We start from the raw sequence: 19,004 nt of genomic DNA, 5'->3' as shown, positions 1-19,004 counted from the left end.
ATACACAACTGAGATCTGCTTAAACTGGCAACAGTTATGGATTGGGCCTGCTCATTATACATACCATCGCAATGCACTTTCTGCATTGTCTTCATGTGACCAAGTCCAGACCTCATCATAGTTTATATCTTGCAGTCCTAGCCATGTTCTTTCTCTAACAAACTTTTGTATCCACTGCTACAATTGAAATCAGAATGAGGAATAAAAACAGAAATAGCCAGGTAGTATTGATTTTTAAAAGCAGTGCAAGTGTTTTCACAATTAATGAAAATATTATCACTTTGTTCACATTCCAGCTGCAAATGTTGCTTCTGATATTAAATTAGTGTTGGGTTATCTTGTGCATGTATCATTAAAGCAGTTAGAAATTATATGATTTTAGTACTATGATAAACATTGAGCAGAGTTGAGATATGGATCTCCAGTACATATTGTATTTATTATGAGGACTGCCTATTCAACTGTGATATACAAGCTCTTTAAAACCTATTTGTAACTTGGGTCAAAGATATCTCAAGGACTTTTCCCCACTTGAATCTGCCCAAATGTTGTTGTTGTTTTTACAGAGGCTGTCCTTTGTGTCCTACCAGCACCTGAAAGAGGACAACTGCTGGAAGAGTAGTTCCAGCTCCCTCCTCAATTGTCATTGATTGGCAGCCATTTCATCTGGCTGCAACAGAGGGAGAGGTGGGAAGAACAACAGCCTCTGTGGACTGTGCAGAGGGACCAGCTTCAGTTGGCTCCTCCTCGCCCTCAAACAGGTCATTTTAAACTTTGTAAGTTAAGACTAAGTGCCAGATTTTGTTTTTCCTAGTCGCTCCTCTCTCCTCCTCTCATGCTGCGTTTTTAGACAGGGAGCCTACAGGGAGGGACTGTGCTGTCTATTGTTGAACTTATCTAAGCCACCCTGGAAGCCTTTTTTGGCTGAACAGCAGGGTTAATACATAAGGAGGATCTTTGTGCAAAATTACACATTAACGTGGCTCACTTACTGAGCCAAGAAGGACAAACATAAATCAGATGCTCATTCAACTAATCATTCAGTTATGTATACCTTGGTGTTCTGCATGCCACTGCTCATCCCCAGCCATATTAGGCTTACAAAGACACACAATGGAATGGAAAGGTACTTTAAGGCACGAATCAAATAGTAATATAGAAGTGGGCACTTGTATCCAGTAGGGTCAAGTTGATCTATGCTTGCTGGCGTTATTGTTTGAAATGCATGTGGTAGCTCTTGTTCCTTTGTCTGATGGATGTGGCCTATCTCCTTGCTCCTACAATCCCAGGGAAACTAGCAGCTGGAGCACTGTTCTTCCCAGAAAGGATGGGAGGAAATAAGCTCCCTTCAGCTGCTCCTTCTCTGGCCAATGGATGGGGTTGATTGGTCTTACCCTTGTCCCAATTATCTTTCTGAGGCAGGGGGAGCAGCCTCCTAGTGGCCTTTGGTCCCCTGGCCAATGGCAGAAACCAGAATGTGCTGCCCTTCAGCTGTGCAGTCCCTGAGCAATAGTGCCATGGATTTCCTCTGCCAGCAATTCAACAGTGGTAACAAAATTCTTTGCACCAGCAAAGCACCATGAATGACCGGGAAGGAGCAAGCAAAGCTGAACAATGTGTTGCAGAGCAGAAGTTAAGAAGAAGTTACATGACAGTGTATGAGTACCTAGCTATGGTATGTACTGGCAATAGCAAGGGCCAGTAAAACAGCTTGCAGAAGTAAGCCAGTGTAAAGTTTTGCAGGCCAGTAACTTGTAGGTTTGTTCATAAGGCTGAGGTAACATGTGATCTGGGCATTCTGCATTTAGGTCCACACATGATATGTTTCCCTCTAAAATGGTGGGGGGTGAGGGCAGAAGTGAATGCGTGAAACAAGCTTTCAGGCAGAGAATCCATATGAATATTGCCTTCTTTGTGTGACACGTAGAAGAGCATGTACTAATTCACCACATGGACAGATATGAACCAGCCTTCTCAGGCCTTACCATTTTAAAAATGATAATTGAGGTTCTGGGGATTCTTACAGCAATTCTTTGCAACAGCATCACTAAAGGAACTTGCATCAGCTTGGAAAGAATAACATAAAAATGTAGAAACATTATTTTTTTACTGTACAGTGCCTGCAATATTAATAAAAAATACAGCATTCTTCTGAATTGTGATACTTCTACATAGGTGCTAATGTTCTGGAAGTACAGGCCAATTACGACAAGAGTCACTAATGGTAAAATAGCCATACCAGATCATCTTGGTCTTCTACCCATAGAAGTTCAGCAGCCCTAAAACGGCTGCAGGAAGAATTGGCCGCTTCCCAGTGTTTTTCAGCACCAATACGGACTGAGAAATAGTAACAGTATCTGTTCCAGTAGCGCCATTTACCCATATCTGGACATCTCTGGCTGACTGTGGCTTTAAAAACAAATGCACAAAAAGCCACTTCATACTCATGCCAAAACAAATATGCAAAACAAATATGCAAAACATTTACCCTATGCAAACAGAAACTTTCCAGTCTCAAGTTACAGATAGGTAGCCGTGTTGGTCTGCCGTAGTCGAAACAATTATTATTATTTTTTAAAAAAACCCTTCTAGTAGCACCTTAGTAGGGACCCAGGTGGCACTGTGGGTTAAACCACTGAGCCTAGGGCTTGCTGATCAGAAGGTCAGCGGTTCGAATCCCTGTGACGGGGTGAGCTCCCGTTGCTCGGTCCCAGCTCCTGCCAACCTAGCAGTTCGAAAGCACGTCAAAATGCAAGTAGATAAATAGGAACCGCTACAGCGGGAAGGTAAACGGTGTTTCCGTGTGCTGCTCTGGTTCGCCAGAAGCAGCTTTGTCATGCTGGCCACATGACCTGGAATAATGTGAGATGAGCGTGCAACCCCAGAGTCGGTCACGACTGGACCTAATGGTCAGGGGTCCCTTTACCTTTTACCTTTAAGGTGCTACTGGAAGAATTTTTTTTATTTTGTTTCCAGTCTCAAGCAATTCACTCTCATATCAACAAAAAATATAGGGATGGCCTGTAGAAAAGGACAGAAAAACTATATTTTCCAGAGTACTGTGGATTTGGTAAAGATTAGCTCAAATTCAGATTGGGGTGGGGGGAATAGCTCCTCTTATTCCAATCCACAGAGAATCCAGGGGGTGCCAATCACTAGTTTCCACAACTATCATGATTCACTGGGGCAGAAATGTGTATCTGATCTGTGAACAACATACTGTATAATATTTATTCTCCTGGGAGGCTTTTCCCAATTCATTGCAATGTAGAAGTCATATTCAGAGAATGAATCTGGATACAGAACTGGCTAAACTAGGTATTATATTTGCGTGTAATCACCTCTGAAAGGATAAGCAGGCACTCAAACAGTGCTAGTGCAGCTACTCTTAAGGCATGGTCCTAGTCTCCATCATTCAAAGGTTGTTACTGAGAGCAAGAACATTTGCTCTGAACTGTGCTAAGCAACTACTGTACAAGACAAAATATGCACCAAGGAACATGGGGAAACAGCAGTGTTCTGTATCATTTCCATTAAAATGATCCTGAAAACATTTAGGGATATTTTGAAGACCCGCTTCAGCCACAGAACAAAGGCAGCAATATTTCATATAAACTAAATTTATTTATTTATTTTAAAGCTTACTTTCTGAACACCTCTCTATAGAGGATGTGTCTCTGCAGAAGGCTTTCTCGTCACAGAAACCAGTCAACATGTTACAAAGGGCATTATCCCTGCATAGTGGACATTCTTCCCCACATCCATACCCGTAACGTCCTGGTGAACAGGCTAGAGTGCAGAGAATTTAAATATTTTTAAAGTAACAAAGCAGGCTTGGACATCTATGTATGATAAAAATATTCCAAGCTACAAATACACAGGCAAACATATAGGGATGAATTCAACATAGTATTAAGAAGACCAATTTGTCAGCACAAGAATTTCCGATTGCCTGATGGAACGAGTTCTCCTCTCCTCCTCCCATGTACTGTTCTAGGGATTATCCTGACCTCCCCATGAGCAAATTTGGGGGGACATGGTGGGGAGGATGGAGAAGCCACATCATGCTATCAGAAGTCGCTGCATGGGCTTTCACTAGCTGGACTGGTCAGCTGAGTCCAGCCCTAATAAATTCTTTTTTCACAGCAAGATTCAGTGTTTTACCACAGCAACATGCCTTACTATGGACGCACTACTGATTACAGTCATACCTTGGATCTCAAACACCTTGGCTCCTGAACAAATCGGCTCCCGAATTATTGAAACCCAGAAGTGTTCTGGTTTTCGAACAATTTTTGGAAGCCAAATGTCTGGCATGGCTTCTGATTCCTGCAGCCAATCAGGAGCTGTGCCTTGGTTTTCAAATGGTTCCAGGAGTCGAAATGGTTTTCAAAGGGTTCCGGGAGTTCTGTTCAAGAGCCAAGGTACAACTGTACTTCACAATCCTCTTGTCAACAGTAAAGTAGATAACCAGTGAGTGGGCATCCCTAAGAAAATTCTGCCACACCAAGCAGCCCAACTGGGACCTGTAAAGAGACCATGACCTATAGAAGGCTGTTCAGAAGATACTGCAGCCCTCAAGCTGAAAAATTCTGTTTCAGGAAGAAGTAGATAAGCACTACTAAAACTGTAAATAATTACATCAGTGTTAAATTCTGAATCATCACTTCAGCTTATGGATTTATACCCATTCTGGATGCTTTGTCTCAGCCTGTGTGAAATAAATCACAGAGTGATGTACTAACAGGGTTGAGCAGAGAATGCATGAGTTGGACTATTCCAAAACATCCTGGGATCTCCTTTCTTATCTGTGCTGATTATTAAAACCCGGATGTGTCCCCAACACTTCCAGGTGCTTCAAACTCAAAAGCTAAGCAGCATTTTCTCTTTCTGAGCTGAACACAGAACAGTAAGCAAAAAATCGTATCACTACAGTGAGAGCAACTGGAGATGGCTCAGCATTGTTTTAAAACAGCAATCAAAGAGAAAACATAAAAAGACCTGAGTATTACTGTGACAGCTGCAAAGCAGGTAAATTGTATAAAGGTTCCAATAAACCCCTAGAATACAATAGGATATATGACTACCCTGAGATAGCCACAGAATAGCAACAAAATATATGGGTCATTTGTGAGGAAAGTACTGTGGTCCTCCGCAACAACATGGAGACACTGTGGGCAACACAACCCTAAAAGAATAATATAAGCATATGGATATTTAGCACCTTTGATAAAGAAGAAATACAAAGGGCAATAACTTACTTTATCATCCAAGTGCTAAGCAGCAAGATAAATAGAAATTTACAAGAAAAAATACAGAATCAAACATGTTAGACAACATAACAGTTAAGGCTGTAAAATATCAAAATGCTGCAAGGCTATGCTACGTCTGCCAGCTCCAGTTTCCACAGCTTACTATATCTCTTGGGCCTTTATTTAACCTCCTATTCCAATTACATTCTACTACATTTGTCTTTTATTTTCTACTATGCTCCCTCTTCAGTTTGTCTATCTTGGTCAATTCACTTTTCTCCATTTCTCTCTTTGTCTCCTAGGCTATACGTGCTCTCTCACTAGCTCTCTCTCTCTCTCTCTCTCTCTCTCTCTCTCTCTCTCTCTCACACACACACACACACACACACAAAATGCATGTCAGTATTGTTATAATATTTTCCCTTCCCCCAATTTGGTTTGCTTCCTATGCTTCCTAGCTCAATATCTCTTAGACCAGTAGTTCTCAAACTGTGTGCCAAGTCCCATGGTATAATATGAGGGTACCCTTCAAAAGCATGTTAGCACTTTTTGAATGGCTACTAGAATGCATTGGAATGTGTTGGAACCTGCAAGCTTCAAGATAAAGAAAACATGCTCTCAAGTTTATTATTTAGCAGGATACTGAGCCACCGCAGTGTAACATGGGGTACAACTAGCATGCTCCTCCAGATGATCTCAGTGTTTGGGCTGGGACATTAGGGTTCAGACACTCCTTATGGTAACCTGGACTCAACCTGTTCAGGGCTTGGGCTATTGACATAATATATGAACCCGGCCCAGTAGCATATAGGCAGCCAGTCCAGATGTTTTCACAGAGGTGCCACATGCTGTTGGCTTTCTGATCCCATCTGCAGTCTAACTGACGCTTTCTTCACCAGCTGGAGCTTCCAGAGTAGGGCAGTACTACATACAGTGCATTACAGCAATCCAGACTTGAAGTTACCAATTCATGGACTACAGTAGCCAAGTTATCCCAATCCAAATACGAGCGTAGCTGGTGTACAAGGTGAAACTGCTAGGGACATTTGGGCCTCTTGTATCTAGGTGTATCTAGGAGTACTACCAAGTTACAGACCTGCTCCTTTAGGAGTGCAACCCTCCCACCCCCACAAGGTATCACTTTATAGGGAAAAAACCTAAATTTGGTCAATATTTAAGCTCCACTGGTTCTGATCCTTCACAATATTTCCAGGACATTTCAAACCAAACAGAATTTTGAATCTTTACTCAGCATCCCACCTATTAAAAACAGCAATTTCCAGTGCACCAAACAACTATAAAAACAGAAATGATCCTTACCGGTCTTCAAGTGAAATACATGATGCCTCAAACCTGATACCATTTCCATTCCTGTGATAAGAAAATGTTTGTCTGGCCAGCTACTTATTCCAGTACAGTTTTCTCTTAATATACAATAGAATCTTGCTTCATCATAGTTTTTGTATACAGCCAGGGGGTGAACAGCCAGCATTATTTTCCCAGGGTAATCAATGAAAATGTCAGGACCAACTTTTTGGGGGGGAAAGAGACAATTTAGTAACATGTTTATAATTTAGTAACAAGATTACTGACAGCAAATATAGTATGAATTGCTGACATAAGGTGAAAGAAAGCAAATTTAGGAATCTTCTTGTTGTTTAGTTGTATAGTCGTGTCCGATTCTTCGTGACCCCATGGACCAGAGCACGCCAGGCACTCCTGTCTTCCACTGCCTCCCACAGTTTGGTCAGACTCATGTTGGTAGCTTCGAGAACACTGTCCAACCATCTTGTCCTCTGTCGTCCCCTTCTCCTTGTGCCCTCAATCTTTCCCAACATCAGGGTCTTTTCCAGTGAGTTTTCTCTTCTCATGAATCTTAAGTCACTACAATTAATCATACTTACTCTGGGCAAATTCAGATTTATAGTCATAAAACAGAGCAAAAGGTTAAGGGATCCTATGATGAGCATTTATATTGTATAACAATCAAAAATTCCAATCAGTACCTATTTCTTTTTCACAAACATATAAATGTTGCTCAGTGCATGGTAATGCCATAAGTTTGCCTCCTCTAACCATCATAGCACATCCATTTGCTGTGGCAGGAAACTCCCATAACCTGATTAAAAATATGAAAAATAAGCTGGTAGAATTAACAATGCAGTTTATTTATACTCTCCGCATTACAAAATTTAAAAAAACAAACCAAACTGAATATCCCATACATTTCTGTACTCTTTAGAGCAGTATTCTCGATAATGCAGAACCAATTTGTTTACTTCAGAGGGCACCTTTATAATGTTGTATGTTGTCTAATTAAAAGCAAACAGGAAACTTTTCTAGAATATGTAGAAAAAACTGAAATCTAAAAGCAGAATGCAAACAAAAAGCAGATGGCATAGAAATTAGGGACATCTCTGAGAGTCCAGTTCCCAAATTAATACAGAACGGATGGAAAAATAACTCAATGCTAAACATAGCAGTGTGGTGTCACAGGAAAGTGGGACCAACTGCCTTTATATTACTGAACAGAACAAAAATCCAGTTATATTGATATACTGTGCGCGACCATGTCTATGCACATCATGCCAAATGTGGAAGTGACCTGGAAATACCATAAAGACATCAATGAAAGAGTGGAATGGAGGCAAGGGCAGAATGAGGTGTTTGCAGGCTTTTTCAATGGTTTTCTTTGGTACGCAAAACGTTAATGGGAGGCGACCTGTAAATTGGGAGGGGTGATCTCCCTAAACCTAAGAAATTAATAAATGTCAGAATCTAGCTAATATTTGGATAAGGAATGGAAAATGCAACCTGCTGAACTGTGCCAGATGAGGAATCCCTGGGTTGGTGCCTGCTAACTACGGTAGGTGCAGAGCCATTAAAAACCAAGTGGGCCATTGAGGATTTTGGCAATACAAATGAACTGTCCTCTCCACCACCCATCCTGATTCTGAGGAGTGAACAGAGACAGGACAATTAACGGGTGATGGGGAGGGGTGACTAGAAAAAGAGTAATTTCATAGGAGGCTTGGGTTTGGGGTGAAAAGTGTGCTGGGAAAGAGAAGAAAGACCAGCCCCCAAGAACTGCTGGGCAGGCAGAACCAACTTGGCTGCTGCCTGGAAGAGGCTTAATTAAGAGACAAGGGGCCATGACTGACTGCTGCTTTGGAACTAAGCATGGGCGTAGCCAGGGGGGCAGCTGCCCCCCCAGAAGCCAAAAGGGGGGGAAAGGTGTAAAAAACAGCTCGGCTGTTTTTTTATACAGCAGCAGCAGCAGCAGCAGTCCAGCTACTCCTCTGGCACTGCGGCGGAACAAGTGCCGCCATCCGCCTCTTTCCCTCCCGTCTCGGAGGGGCAGGACGCAGTGGGGGGCTCTCTTGTGATGTCACCCTCCTGGCGCCCCTCCCCCCGCGGCCGGTCACGCGCGTTCTGGGTGAAGGGCTGTGCCGGCGCCGAGAGGCCGAAGCGCGTGGGCATCCGGGCAGCCCCCTGGGCAGTGTGGCAGCACTGGGCGGCCCGCTGCCCATGAACCTGTTTGCGGCCTGGGAGGTGGACGGCTCCAGCCCCAGCTGCGTCCCGCGGTTATTCCCGCCTTCCTTGCGCTCGCTCCGGCGGGCCCTGCCGCCCCGTCAAGGCTCCACCTTCCGCCGCCCCAGCCAGGATGCTCACCCTCCGGGGGGCGTGGACGTAGACCATGCCTCCTGGGAGATCCCAGCCACGTCGTCGCCAGCCAGCCAATCGGGTGGCTGGGGGCGTGGCCGGGCCCCGTGGCTTGCCTCCCCCTCCCTAGTTTTGATCCTGGGTATGCCCATGGAACTAAGCTTGCTGAAGCTATTGGGGGGGGGATATGAGACACTCCTAGGGTAAAATGTTATGCACCCCCGTCATTGAAGATTTCCAGGGGTAAATGTGTTAATAAACCATATTTCTTAAAGGCACTAGCCTCCACTGTCTTTCCCTATGTAAGCTCCTGGAACCACTAGAATCTCACACTGCACATGGAGATTATGGTGACATGTAACAATATTATTCCATTATTCCATTCAAGCAAAACTGAAGGAAGGCAGTCACAAAAGAATGGGAAAATAATGTGTATCTTCCAGAGAAGAACTAGCTCCATCAGTCTGTAGGCCTTACCTTCCAAAATGCTTCTCATCACCAAAGCCTTCTTTAGCATCCTCTTCTGATGACAATTTGAGAGTTATAACTGAGCAAGAGTGTTATTAAAAACAATGCTCAATAGGTACTATGGAAGTAACTACGGAACTATGCTCTTTTCCTGCAACTGCTGAAATTGAATGCTTACCAGGAATAGTGCGATGGATCAACAGCTTCTCGGCCACCACTCCATTTCCATATACTCCCTTCCTGTAGCAAACCAATCCAACTCTGAGTTTCCAGCATAGTATTAAGCCACTTCTAGAAAAAGAAATCTTTTTTTAAAATAGCTTATCGAATTTAAGACCTAAACAAATATCTGGAATCTGTATTGGGAAGGATGGAATTCAACAGGTACTGTTGGTTGATGACAGATGCAAGCTACAGAACCCTGCTAGATAAAGGATCCTTGGGATGGCTTATGCAAAGTCATTAAAAGACAAAGGTGTTGACTGCCATCCATCAGTACATCAAAGGAAGGGTCTCAGGACTGTGAAAGACAGGGGTAATCAAGGTGATAGGGAGGGAGCAGGCTGTGCTCACATGAAAAAAAATGTGCCTCTAAAAATGTTCTTGGGATAGGGAGGAGTAGGGATGTGCTGGGAAGAAGATGGGGAACAAAAGCCAGAAATGATCTTGGCAGGCTGACTGAAGGGAGGCTGGGCTCTAGTGCTGCACTGCTGTGGGGAACATGCCCTTCTTGCAATAACTCCTTCCATCTAAATTGAGGTGTAAATATTGAATAAAACATATTTCTTAAAGCTACAACAGCTTCCACTGCATCTTGATTCTCAAAGGAGCACAGACTCTGGTTGGGCACCTAGAACTGTCCTGGAATCTTGCTACTGCTTGGCAGTCAGCAGGGTAGTGCTCAGCCTTTGTAACAATACTTAAAACACTGGTACAGGAGTTACAGCTCTTTAACCATGTACTTCAAGCCTTGATGGTAAATACAAGCAATTTTCCTCCCACTATTCCCTAGACTGCTTTTTAGCACCAGCTAGTTTACTCAAATGCAGCAATTGCAGTAGACTCATCTTGATGCTATTAGGGCCAGTTTCTTCTTCTTCTTCTTTGGCGATCACTCATAGCTGAGTAAGATTGTCTTCCATAAACATGATTTTAACAATGGGTCCGTAAGTGACTGTGGAGGCCAATTCTGGACCCACATGTCCTTCCACAGTGGGGACATTGGTTTCCAGGCGGGAGTTGAACACGGTGTGGATTTGCCAAGTGTGCCTTCCTCTTAGCACATTTCTCCCTTGCGTCCTGAGATCGAGTGTCTTCAAAGCCCATGACACCTTTGGTAAAGGCTGTTCTCCAACTGGAGCATTCGCAGGCCAGTGTTTCCCAGTTGTCGGTGTTTATATTACATTTTTTTAGATTTGCCTTGAGACAGTCTTTAAACCTCTTTTGTTGACCACCAGCATGACGCTTTCCATTTTTAAGTTTGGAATAGAGTAGTTGCTTTGGAAGACGATCATCAGGCATCCGCACAGTTTATCAGTGGGCTGGTAAACTTTTTAAAGGAACTGATGTAACTGAGGAATTAACCTAAATTGATTAAAGGGGGAAAATGCTACTCATCACAGCACCTATCCACTGGGCTAGATATAGCAGGAACTTCAAGGTACAAATCTACTTTGTTTTTTTCCTTGAGAGGGAATACTATTAGTTTTCTTTAGTTCTTAGCCATCCAGCTAGCCTTTTCCCTCCCTCTGTTGTACATACATATCTAGTTTGGCTAGAAAACTGTCTAGAGTCTAGACCCTGCTCGCCAGTCCCATTTCTGAAGCTTACATGCCTTCCACACCCTTCTGCCTTTTTGGCTTGAGCAATAGGGAGAGAAAACCATCTTCAATGGGTCAGATTTACCTTATGAATCTCCAGCAGCCTATTACCTCTTCAGTCTAATTGATTACATATCTGATCAAATGTAAAAAGTTTCAGTGCATTAAACTTAAATTGGTCCGTTTTAAATGTACTTATGCCTGTTCTTTTCAATGATCTGAGGTGTATCTGATTGGGTTTTTGCCTTTTTGAAATATTTCCAGCTCCATTTCCTGAAAATAGGAAGAAAGGTAGCCTAAACTGAAACTAGCAACGTTTAAACCTTTTACAGTATGTATTTTTGTAGTCTCAGATTTATCCCTGCACTAAAGTACAATACCTTTTCTTTTTCACTGTCAATCTTGACAAGGTTGACATCTTTGTAGTATGAACACCGTACACTTGCCTGTACGTGCTCCTGTTTCATTTCCTTTTCAAAATAATAGCAGTGCCCATCATAAAACCACCATGGGGCATTCTGTGGACATTTTGGATTCATGATGCCTGAAATGAAGAAAATTATAAGGAAACTAATGCTGATCTCTTACAGTGAGGGGGGAAAGTATTTGATCCCCTGCTAAATTTGCCCGTTTGCCCTCTGACGAAGAAATGACCAGTCCATAATTTCAATGGTAGGTTTATTGTAGCTGTGAGAGACAGAATAACAACAGGAAAACGAACAGTGCTTTTCTACTGAAGTTCATATTGTGTCTAGCCTTTTGTTTTATAGGGCCAAATGAGCTGCCTCCAGAGATATGTAGTTTTAGTCATCATGCCTTGTCTCTAAGCCTGTCTCAAATATGTTTCCTTAAAAACAGCACCAAGAAATCTCATAAGTATTTTGTAGCAACATCGCCACATTGTATCTGCTTTTAAATACCGTATTTTTGTTCCATAGGACGCACCTAGTTTTTTAGAGGAGGAAAACAAGAAAAAATTTTTTGCTTTCTTTGATGGAGCTAGGCGTGGCTCTGGTGCGGGCTCTGGTTTTGGGCGGGCTCTGGCTCTGTACGGGCTCTGGCTCTCGCATTCGCTCCATAGGACGCACAGACTCCCCCCCTTCCTTTTTTTGGGAGAGAAAAGGTGCGTCTTATGGAGCGAAAAATACGGTAAGCATCTTTTTGAATTTTCTATTGTTTTCTGTCATGGAGACTAATGAGCTCATCTAGCAAATACTGTATACAAATTGCTCGTTTTTAGTTTTGAGAAACTGCACAAAGATGAAAACTTCTATTTTGGAAATAAGAAGGGTAGAGGGTGTTGTGGGTAAAAATGTTCATGCAGATTGCACATGCTGGCGAACATATATCAAAACATCATGTTACAAGGAAAAATCTAAGGATAGAATTAAAAAAAAACCAACTACTTAGTTATTGTATTTGAGCAAGTGGCCTCATATGCATTTCATCCTGCTGTGGTTTTACACTTGGTTGAATTCAGTAGAAATACCCTTAACCTCACCTATAGTCAGTTATTTGCAAGGGTTCTACCAAGGCTTAAAGTCAACCAAAATTTTTCATAGCAAGACAGCTCTACCCTTGCAAAATAAACATTCTAGATTTTCATTTGTGCTTATACATAGACAAAAAAAAACCCACACAAATCTGTCCAAAGTAATACTGTACCTAATTCACACAGTTCTCCTTTGAATTGGCCAATACACTGCATCCTTTCTGGGCACTTGCCATTTACTGAATTACACCTGAATCCTCCCAAGCATTTTTTACAATCGGATGCACAGTTATAACCATAGAAATGAAAGTTACATTCTGTGTAGAGAATCGGATAAACATTATCACACACTTAAAACAAAATTATACAAAACCTCAGAGAAAGCTGAGTGAAGCAACGAAATGACAACGTCACCATCTAGCTGGCTTTTGCACAGAACCAGCTGATCTAAATGTTAATATGCAAAAGGGGTCATGGGAAACAGGGGAGTTGAGGATCTTGAGGCATCTGACGTTAATAAAGATGAAGGCTGATGTAACTGCTTAACTCGTTTTTTTAAAAAACAAAGATTGCTTAAGGTGAATTCCACCATTCCCAGTGAGAAAGCAATCAAACCATTTTAGAGAGAGAAGGGGCAGTAAGGAGAAAGCAGATAATCCTGGTTGACTCGTAACACAGACACATAGATCTTAATCTAAAGGCTGTGCCTAAAGCTTTATGCAGTAACTATGCTTTGCCTGCCTGCACCATATACTTAATTCTCAGAGTTGTTTAAAAATCAACCCCTCTTCCCAGGAACTCTGGAGAATTGTAGCTCTATGAGGGGAATAGGGGTCTCCTAACAGCTCTCAGCACCCTTAACAAATTACAATTCTTAGGATGCCATTGGGGAATATAGAGCTGTTTTAAATCATCATGCAGACAGAATCTCAGACTGCTGTGAAGCTAAACTAGGGAGGAGGGTGGAAGAGAGAAACAGAATGTAGGAACAAGTCATGAACATTCAAAATTCTTTTTTTGGTACCTAAAATAATGTAAATGAGTAAGTAAAGACTCCCAATTAAGACCAAGCGATACAGTACATGAGTGAAAGGAAGTAAAGACTAAGTGAGCAGAGTCTGAAGGACCAGTCCCTAAAACAAAGAAAAACAGGATAATCATATATGGGAAAATTATTGCTTCTGTAAGTCTCCTCCATTTAAATTGCAGGACTTAAAATCTCTTGCTTGAAGCTTGGGGGGGGGGTATTTTTTTAAAAGGGGGGCAATCCCTGTTGCAGGTAATTATACTGCACCCCACATAATACAGTTCTTTGAATGTGTGATGCAGCAGCTAAAAAAGCCCAATGCAATTCTGGGCGGCATCAATAGGAGTATAGCATCTAGATCTAGGGAAGTAATAGTACCACTGTATTCTGCTCTGGTCAGACCTCACCTGGAGTACTGTGTCCAGTTCTGGGCACCACAGTTCAAGAAGGATACTGACAAGCTGGAACGTGTCCAGAAGAGGGCAACCAAAATGGTCAAAGGCCTGGAAACGATGCCTTATGAGGAACGGCTTAGGGAGCTGGGTATGTTTAGCCTGGAGAAGAGAAGGTTAAGGGGTGATATGATAGCCATGTTCAAATATATAAAAGGATGTCATATAGAGGAGGGAGAAAGGTTGTTTTCTGCTGCTGCAGAGAAGCGGACACGGAGCAATGGATTCAAACTACAAGAAAGAAGATTCCACCTAAACATTAGGAAGAACTTCCCTACAGTAAGAGCTGTTCGGCAGTGGAATTTGCTACCAAGGAGTGTGGTGGAGTCTCCTTCTTTGGAGGTCTTTAAGCAGAGGCTTGACTGGCATATGTCAAGAATGCTTTGATGGTGTTTCCTGCTTGGCAGGGGATTGGTCTGGATGGCCCTTGTGGTCTCTTCCAACTCTATGATTCTATGATTCTATGTTCATGTCATGTCTTTTGGGGAAATCTCTGCATAAGGTCACTGCAACTGTGATTAACTGGGTTCCAAAAGTTTTAAATTTCTAAACTCTCTCAAATGTGTGTATTTCTTGATTTTATTTAAGAAATGTGTTTTCTGGTCCTATGTCGAGAAAACACAGTTATGGCCAGGCTTTAGAAGTCCACGTATGACAGTTGGCATGTGCACTGGAGGCTTTTCCTACATCACCACTATCCATTTTAGTCACAAGAACCCCAAAATGGGTAGTTAATATAGTAAAGAGATGCAGCAAGAAAGGAGAACTTGTGAACTTCCCCCTGGCTTCCAGATATGTGCATGAAAGCACTTTCTGCATGGGGTTCATTAGATCCTGACTTATGAGTTTTGAATGTAAGCGAGATACGGCTTTGGCTAAGACATGAAATCTAAAACTGGGGAATGAAATAGAATTACGTTTTACAGCTCAGATTTAAAATGGGAGCTATTTAGACTACAATAAGAACAAATACGCAAGCTTTTCAAACTAAATCAGAACTTGCATAGTGAAGAAAAATGAAACATCCCTATAAGACCCATAATACTTTGCAAATACTTTTAGAGTACTAGTGCATTTTAAAAGCTGTTTACTAGTTTTTATTTCAGGCGCACAAACATACCACGTCTTACGTATGAAGTTGCAGTTTCATCATAAGTAACAATTATATCAACACCTCTTGTTCTTCTGTAGTATCGGTAATCTTTCACTATTCCTGTGCAGCTGGCATCATTTAAGCAGTCTAATGCAGCGGTGGAAAAGGAGGTATAAAAGTGGGGTTCTAATGGTCCTGACAAAAACTGGTCAGTATAGACATCAAAAAGATTTTCCACTGAGGTGAAAAGAAAAAAGAGGGAGGGGGCAGGAATTGTCTTTACTATCCATTCTAATAGAAATATGCTTTGAATAATTCTCAAATAAAGTTTACAAGACATTCTTTTTATCCTAGATAGTCCATTGTTTGGCAGTGCAACACCCTCAGCCCCCCACACTGAGCATTCAGAACATATACACGCCAGAAATACTCTAAGTGGAATTCTTATAACAGAATTTTCATCACCTTCAGAACTCTACTGTGCGGTTTACCTTCAATTCTCTTGCAAATGAATTTGTGTTTTTCCTCACAATTTAGTCTCAGAGTAGTTTGGCTTACTGAATCAAGACCCACACATCTTCCAGCTGGGCTCCCTTTAAGTTCCAACCTGTAAGAAAAAGACATGACTAACTGAAATAGACACAGATATGCACATTTCTCTTACATCTTATAAAAAACTTTTCAGCCACCTTACAGACCACAACAATAATAAACCAGGAGCAGCCAGAGGAGGAGTGGCACCATGCTCCTGGCCTCCAACAACAGAGTTGCTGCAGCTTACTGGGAGGGAGAGGGGCATTCTACAGAGTGCATTGACTCCTCAACCATACAGCACCAACCTTCTCTGTTACCTTGCCTGTCTCCCTCCTTGTAAGCAGCAGTGACTTCACAACCAGGTGCATGATGTCACTCCTCCTCACTGGCTGCTCCTAGAAGGAAACATTAAAAATAAACCCAGTCTGACATGCCATCTGGACTGGACTACTGTAACACACTCTTTACAAGAAAGCAGAGAGACCCTTCGCATCCTGGTTATCACCTGTTTGATTTACTCCCATCCGGACATCGGTACAGGACTCTATATACAAAAACGTCTAGGCACAGGAATAGCTTTTTTCCTTGTGCCATCAAATTGTTGAATCTGTAGTTGTGGGTGAAAGGGAGGTCAGTTGGTGGTATGGGGTTTTTTCGCTGTGCTGTTGTAATGTGAGGGGAATAGTGTTTGTATGAGGTACGTTTTTCTTTACATTGCAATATAGTCAAAGCAAAATTCCAAGTATGGTTGATACTTGGCCAATAAATTATTCTATTCTGCTCTATTCTATTCTATTCTATTCTGGGGCAGCAGTTAAAAACCATCCAAGAACTTCTACCAGTGTAAAACACCACCACTAAAACTTTGATTGGGGCAAGTACTGTACAAGACATGCAGTTTTCAAGTGAAATTCAAGGTGTCAGCTATTACTTCTAAAGCCTTAAACAGCTTAGGACAAAGCTTCTTGCAGTTTGTCTCCAACCAAGTGGAGCTGTCCATCCTTTAAGATGTGTGACACATCCCTCCCACATGTGCCAACACCTTCTAGGCCTGGCTTTCTCTATGGCAGGCACATTCCACATGTGCAATTCCTTGTTCCAAGAGATTACCTTCCTATTTGTGTTTCACCAGCATTTCAAGACATTTCTTTTTAAACAAGACTTTGATTCTGTTGTTGCTTAATTTATATGCCATTTTCATTTTGAGAATAAATGAATTTAATGTATTTATTATTAGCTCTGGATTTCTGTGCTCTTTCTGCCTTTGCTTTCCCCCCTCTATATAATAATAATAGTAATAGTAATAATAATAATAATTTATTATTTATACCCCGCCCATCTGGCTGGGTTTCCCCAGCCACTCTGGGCGGCTTCCAACAGAAAAAGAAAACACAGTAATCTATTAAACATTAAAAGCCTCCCTGAACAGGGCTGCCTTCAGATGTCTTCTAAAAGTCTGGTAGTTGTTTTCCTTTTTGACATCTGTTGGGAGGGCGTTCCACAGGGCAGGCGCCACCACCGAGAAGGCCCTCTGCCTAGTTCCCTGCAACTTGGCTTCTCGCAACGAGGGAACTGCCAGAAGGCCCTCGGTGCTGGACCTCAGTGTCCGCGCAGAATGATGGAGGTGGAGACGCTCATTCAGGTATACTGGACCGAGGCCATTTAGGGCTTTAAAGGTCAGCACCAACACTTTGAATTGTGCTCGGAAACGTACTGGGAGCCAATGTAGATCTTCCAAGACCGGTGTTATGTGGTCTCGGCGGCCGCTCCCAGTCACCAGTCTAGCTGCCACATTCTAAATTAGTTGTAGTTTCCGAGTCACCTTCAAAGGTAGCCCCACGTAGAGCGCATTGCAGTAGTCCAAGCGGGAGATAACTAGAGCATGCACCACTCTGGCTAGACAGTCTGCAGGCAGGTAGGGTCTCAGCCTGCGTACCAGATGGAGCTGATAAGACAGCTGCCCTGGGCACACAATTGACCTGCACCTCCATGGACAGCTGTGAGTCCAAAATGACTCCCAGGCTGCGCACCTGGTCCTTCAGGGGCAGTTACCCCATTCAGAACCAGGGAATCCTCCACACCTGCCCGCCTCCTGTCTCCCACGAACAGTACTTCTGTCTTGTCAGGATTCAACCTCAATCTGTTAGTCGCCATCCATCCTCCAACCGCCTCCAGGCACTCACACAGGACCTTCACTGACTTCACTGGTTCTGATTTGAAAGAGAGGTAGAGCTGGGTACCATCCGCATACTGAACACCCAGCCCAAACCCCCTGATGATCTCTCCCAGCGGCTGCATGTAGATGTTAAAAAGCATGGGGGAGAGGACAGAACCCTGAGGCATCCCACAAGTGAGAGCCCAGGGGTCTGAACACTCATCCCCCCCCACCACTTTCTGAACATGGCCCAGAAGGAAGGAGCGGAACCACTGTATAACAGTGCCCCCAGCTCTCAACCCCTCTAGACGGTCCAGAAGGATGTTATGGTCGATGGTGTCAAAAGCCGCTGAGAGATCCAGCAGGACTAGGAAACAGCTCTCACCTTTGTCCCTAGCCCGCCGGAGATAATCGACCAGTGTGACCAGGGCCGTTTCAGTCCCATGATGAGACCTGAATCCCGAATGGAAGGGATCCAAATGGTCCGCTTCTTCCAGGCGTGCCTGGAGATGTTCAGCAACCACTTGCTCAATCACCTTGCCCAAGAATGGAAGATTTGAGACTGGGCGATAGTTGGCCATATTAGCCGCATCTAAAGATGGTTTTTAAAGAAGCGGTTTAATGACCACCTCTTTCAGCGGGTCTGGGAATACTCCCTCATAGAGGGAAGCATTTACCACCCCGCGGAGCCCATCGCCCAGCCCTTCCCGGCTCGCTTTGGTAATTATTTTAGATATATTATTTTTGCTTTCATTGTTGTGTTACAGTGCGTTGGAGTTGTTTATAGTTTGCCTCTGCAGACAATTAGGAATACAGACTTCCACAATTATAAACTGATGCATTTAAAAAAAAACATTTTTATGATTTTATTGTATAGTTTTATGTTTCTATTGTTGTACCAATGCAATGCTTTAGCAGCTGATTTCATATTTGACCAAATCCATATGGATTTTTGCTTCCTGCTATTCAGCCCAGTCCACAAAATGTCATGAGGGTTTACAGAGAACAACCAGTCCTGCCAAAATACAAGAGACAGTAAAACAATTTG

At 42.8% G+C, this 19,004-nt stretch overlaps 1 protein-coding gene across 1 annotated transcript in view; it reads right to left on the bottom strand.

The window, feature by feature from the left end:
- LOC118080310 (uncharacterized) overlaps positions 1-19,004 on the bottom strand; it is a 76,786-nt gene that overhangs the window by 42,189 nt on the left and 15,593 nt on the right. The window contains exons 8-18 of the mRNA XM_060271698.1: positions 18,856-18,971; positions 15,759-15,874; positions 15,295-15,504; positions 12,869-13,012; positions 11,584-11,747; positions 9,562-9,674; positions 7,259-7,371; positions 6,573-6,782; positions 3,646-3,789; positions 2,240-2,409; positions 65-177 (exon numbers count right to left, since the gene is read on the bottom strand). Of these exons, the coding sequence (XP_060127681.1) occupies positions 65-177; positions 2,240-2,409; positions 3,646-3,789; positions 6,573-6,782; positions 7,259-7,371; positions 9,562-9,674; positions 11,584-11,747; positions 12,869-13,012; positions 15,295-15,504; positions 15,759-15,874; positions 18,856-18,971 (1,613 nt within the window). The remainder of the gene's footprint in view (positions 1-64; positions 178-2,239; positions 2,410-3,645; positions 3,790-6,572; positions 6,783-7,258; positions 7,372-9,561; positions 9,675-11,583; positions 11,748-12,868; positions 13,013-15,294; positions 15,505-15,758; positions 15,875-18,855; positions 18,972-19,004) is intronic.

Source organism: Zootoca vivipara, chromosome 2 (assembly GCF_963506605.1).
Source record: "Zootoca vivipara chromosome 2, rZooViv1.1, whole genome shotgun sequence".
Lineage (NCBI taxonomy): Eukaryota > Metazoa > Chordata > Lepidosauria > Squamata > Lacertidae > Zootoca > Zootoca vivipara.
Note: the sequence above shows the minus strand (reverse complement) of the source record. Positions and strands in the feature narration are given on the sequence as shown.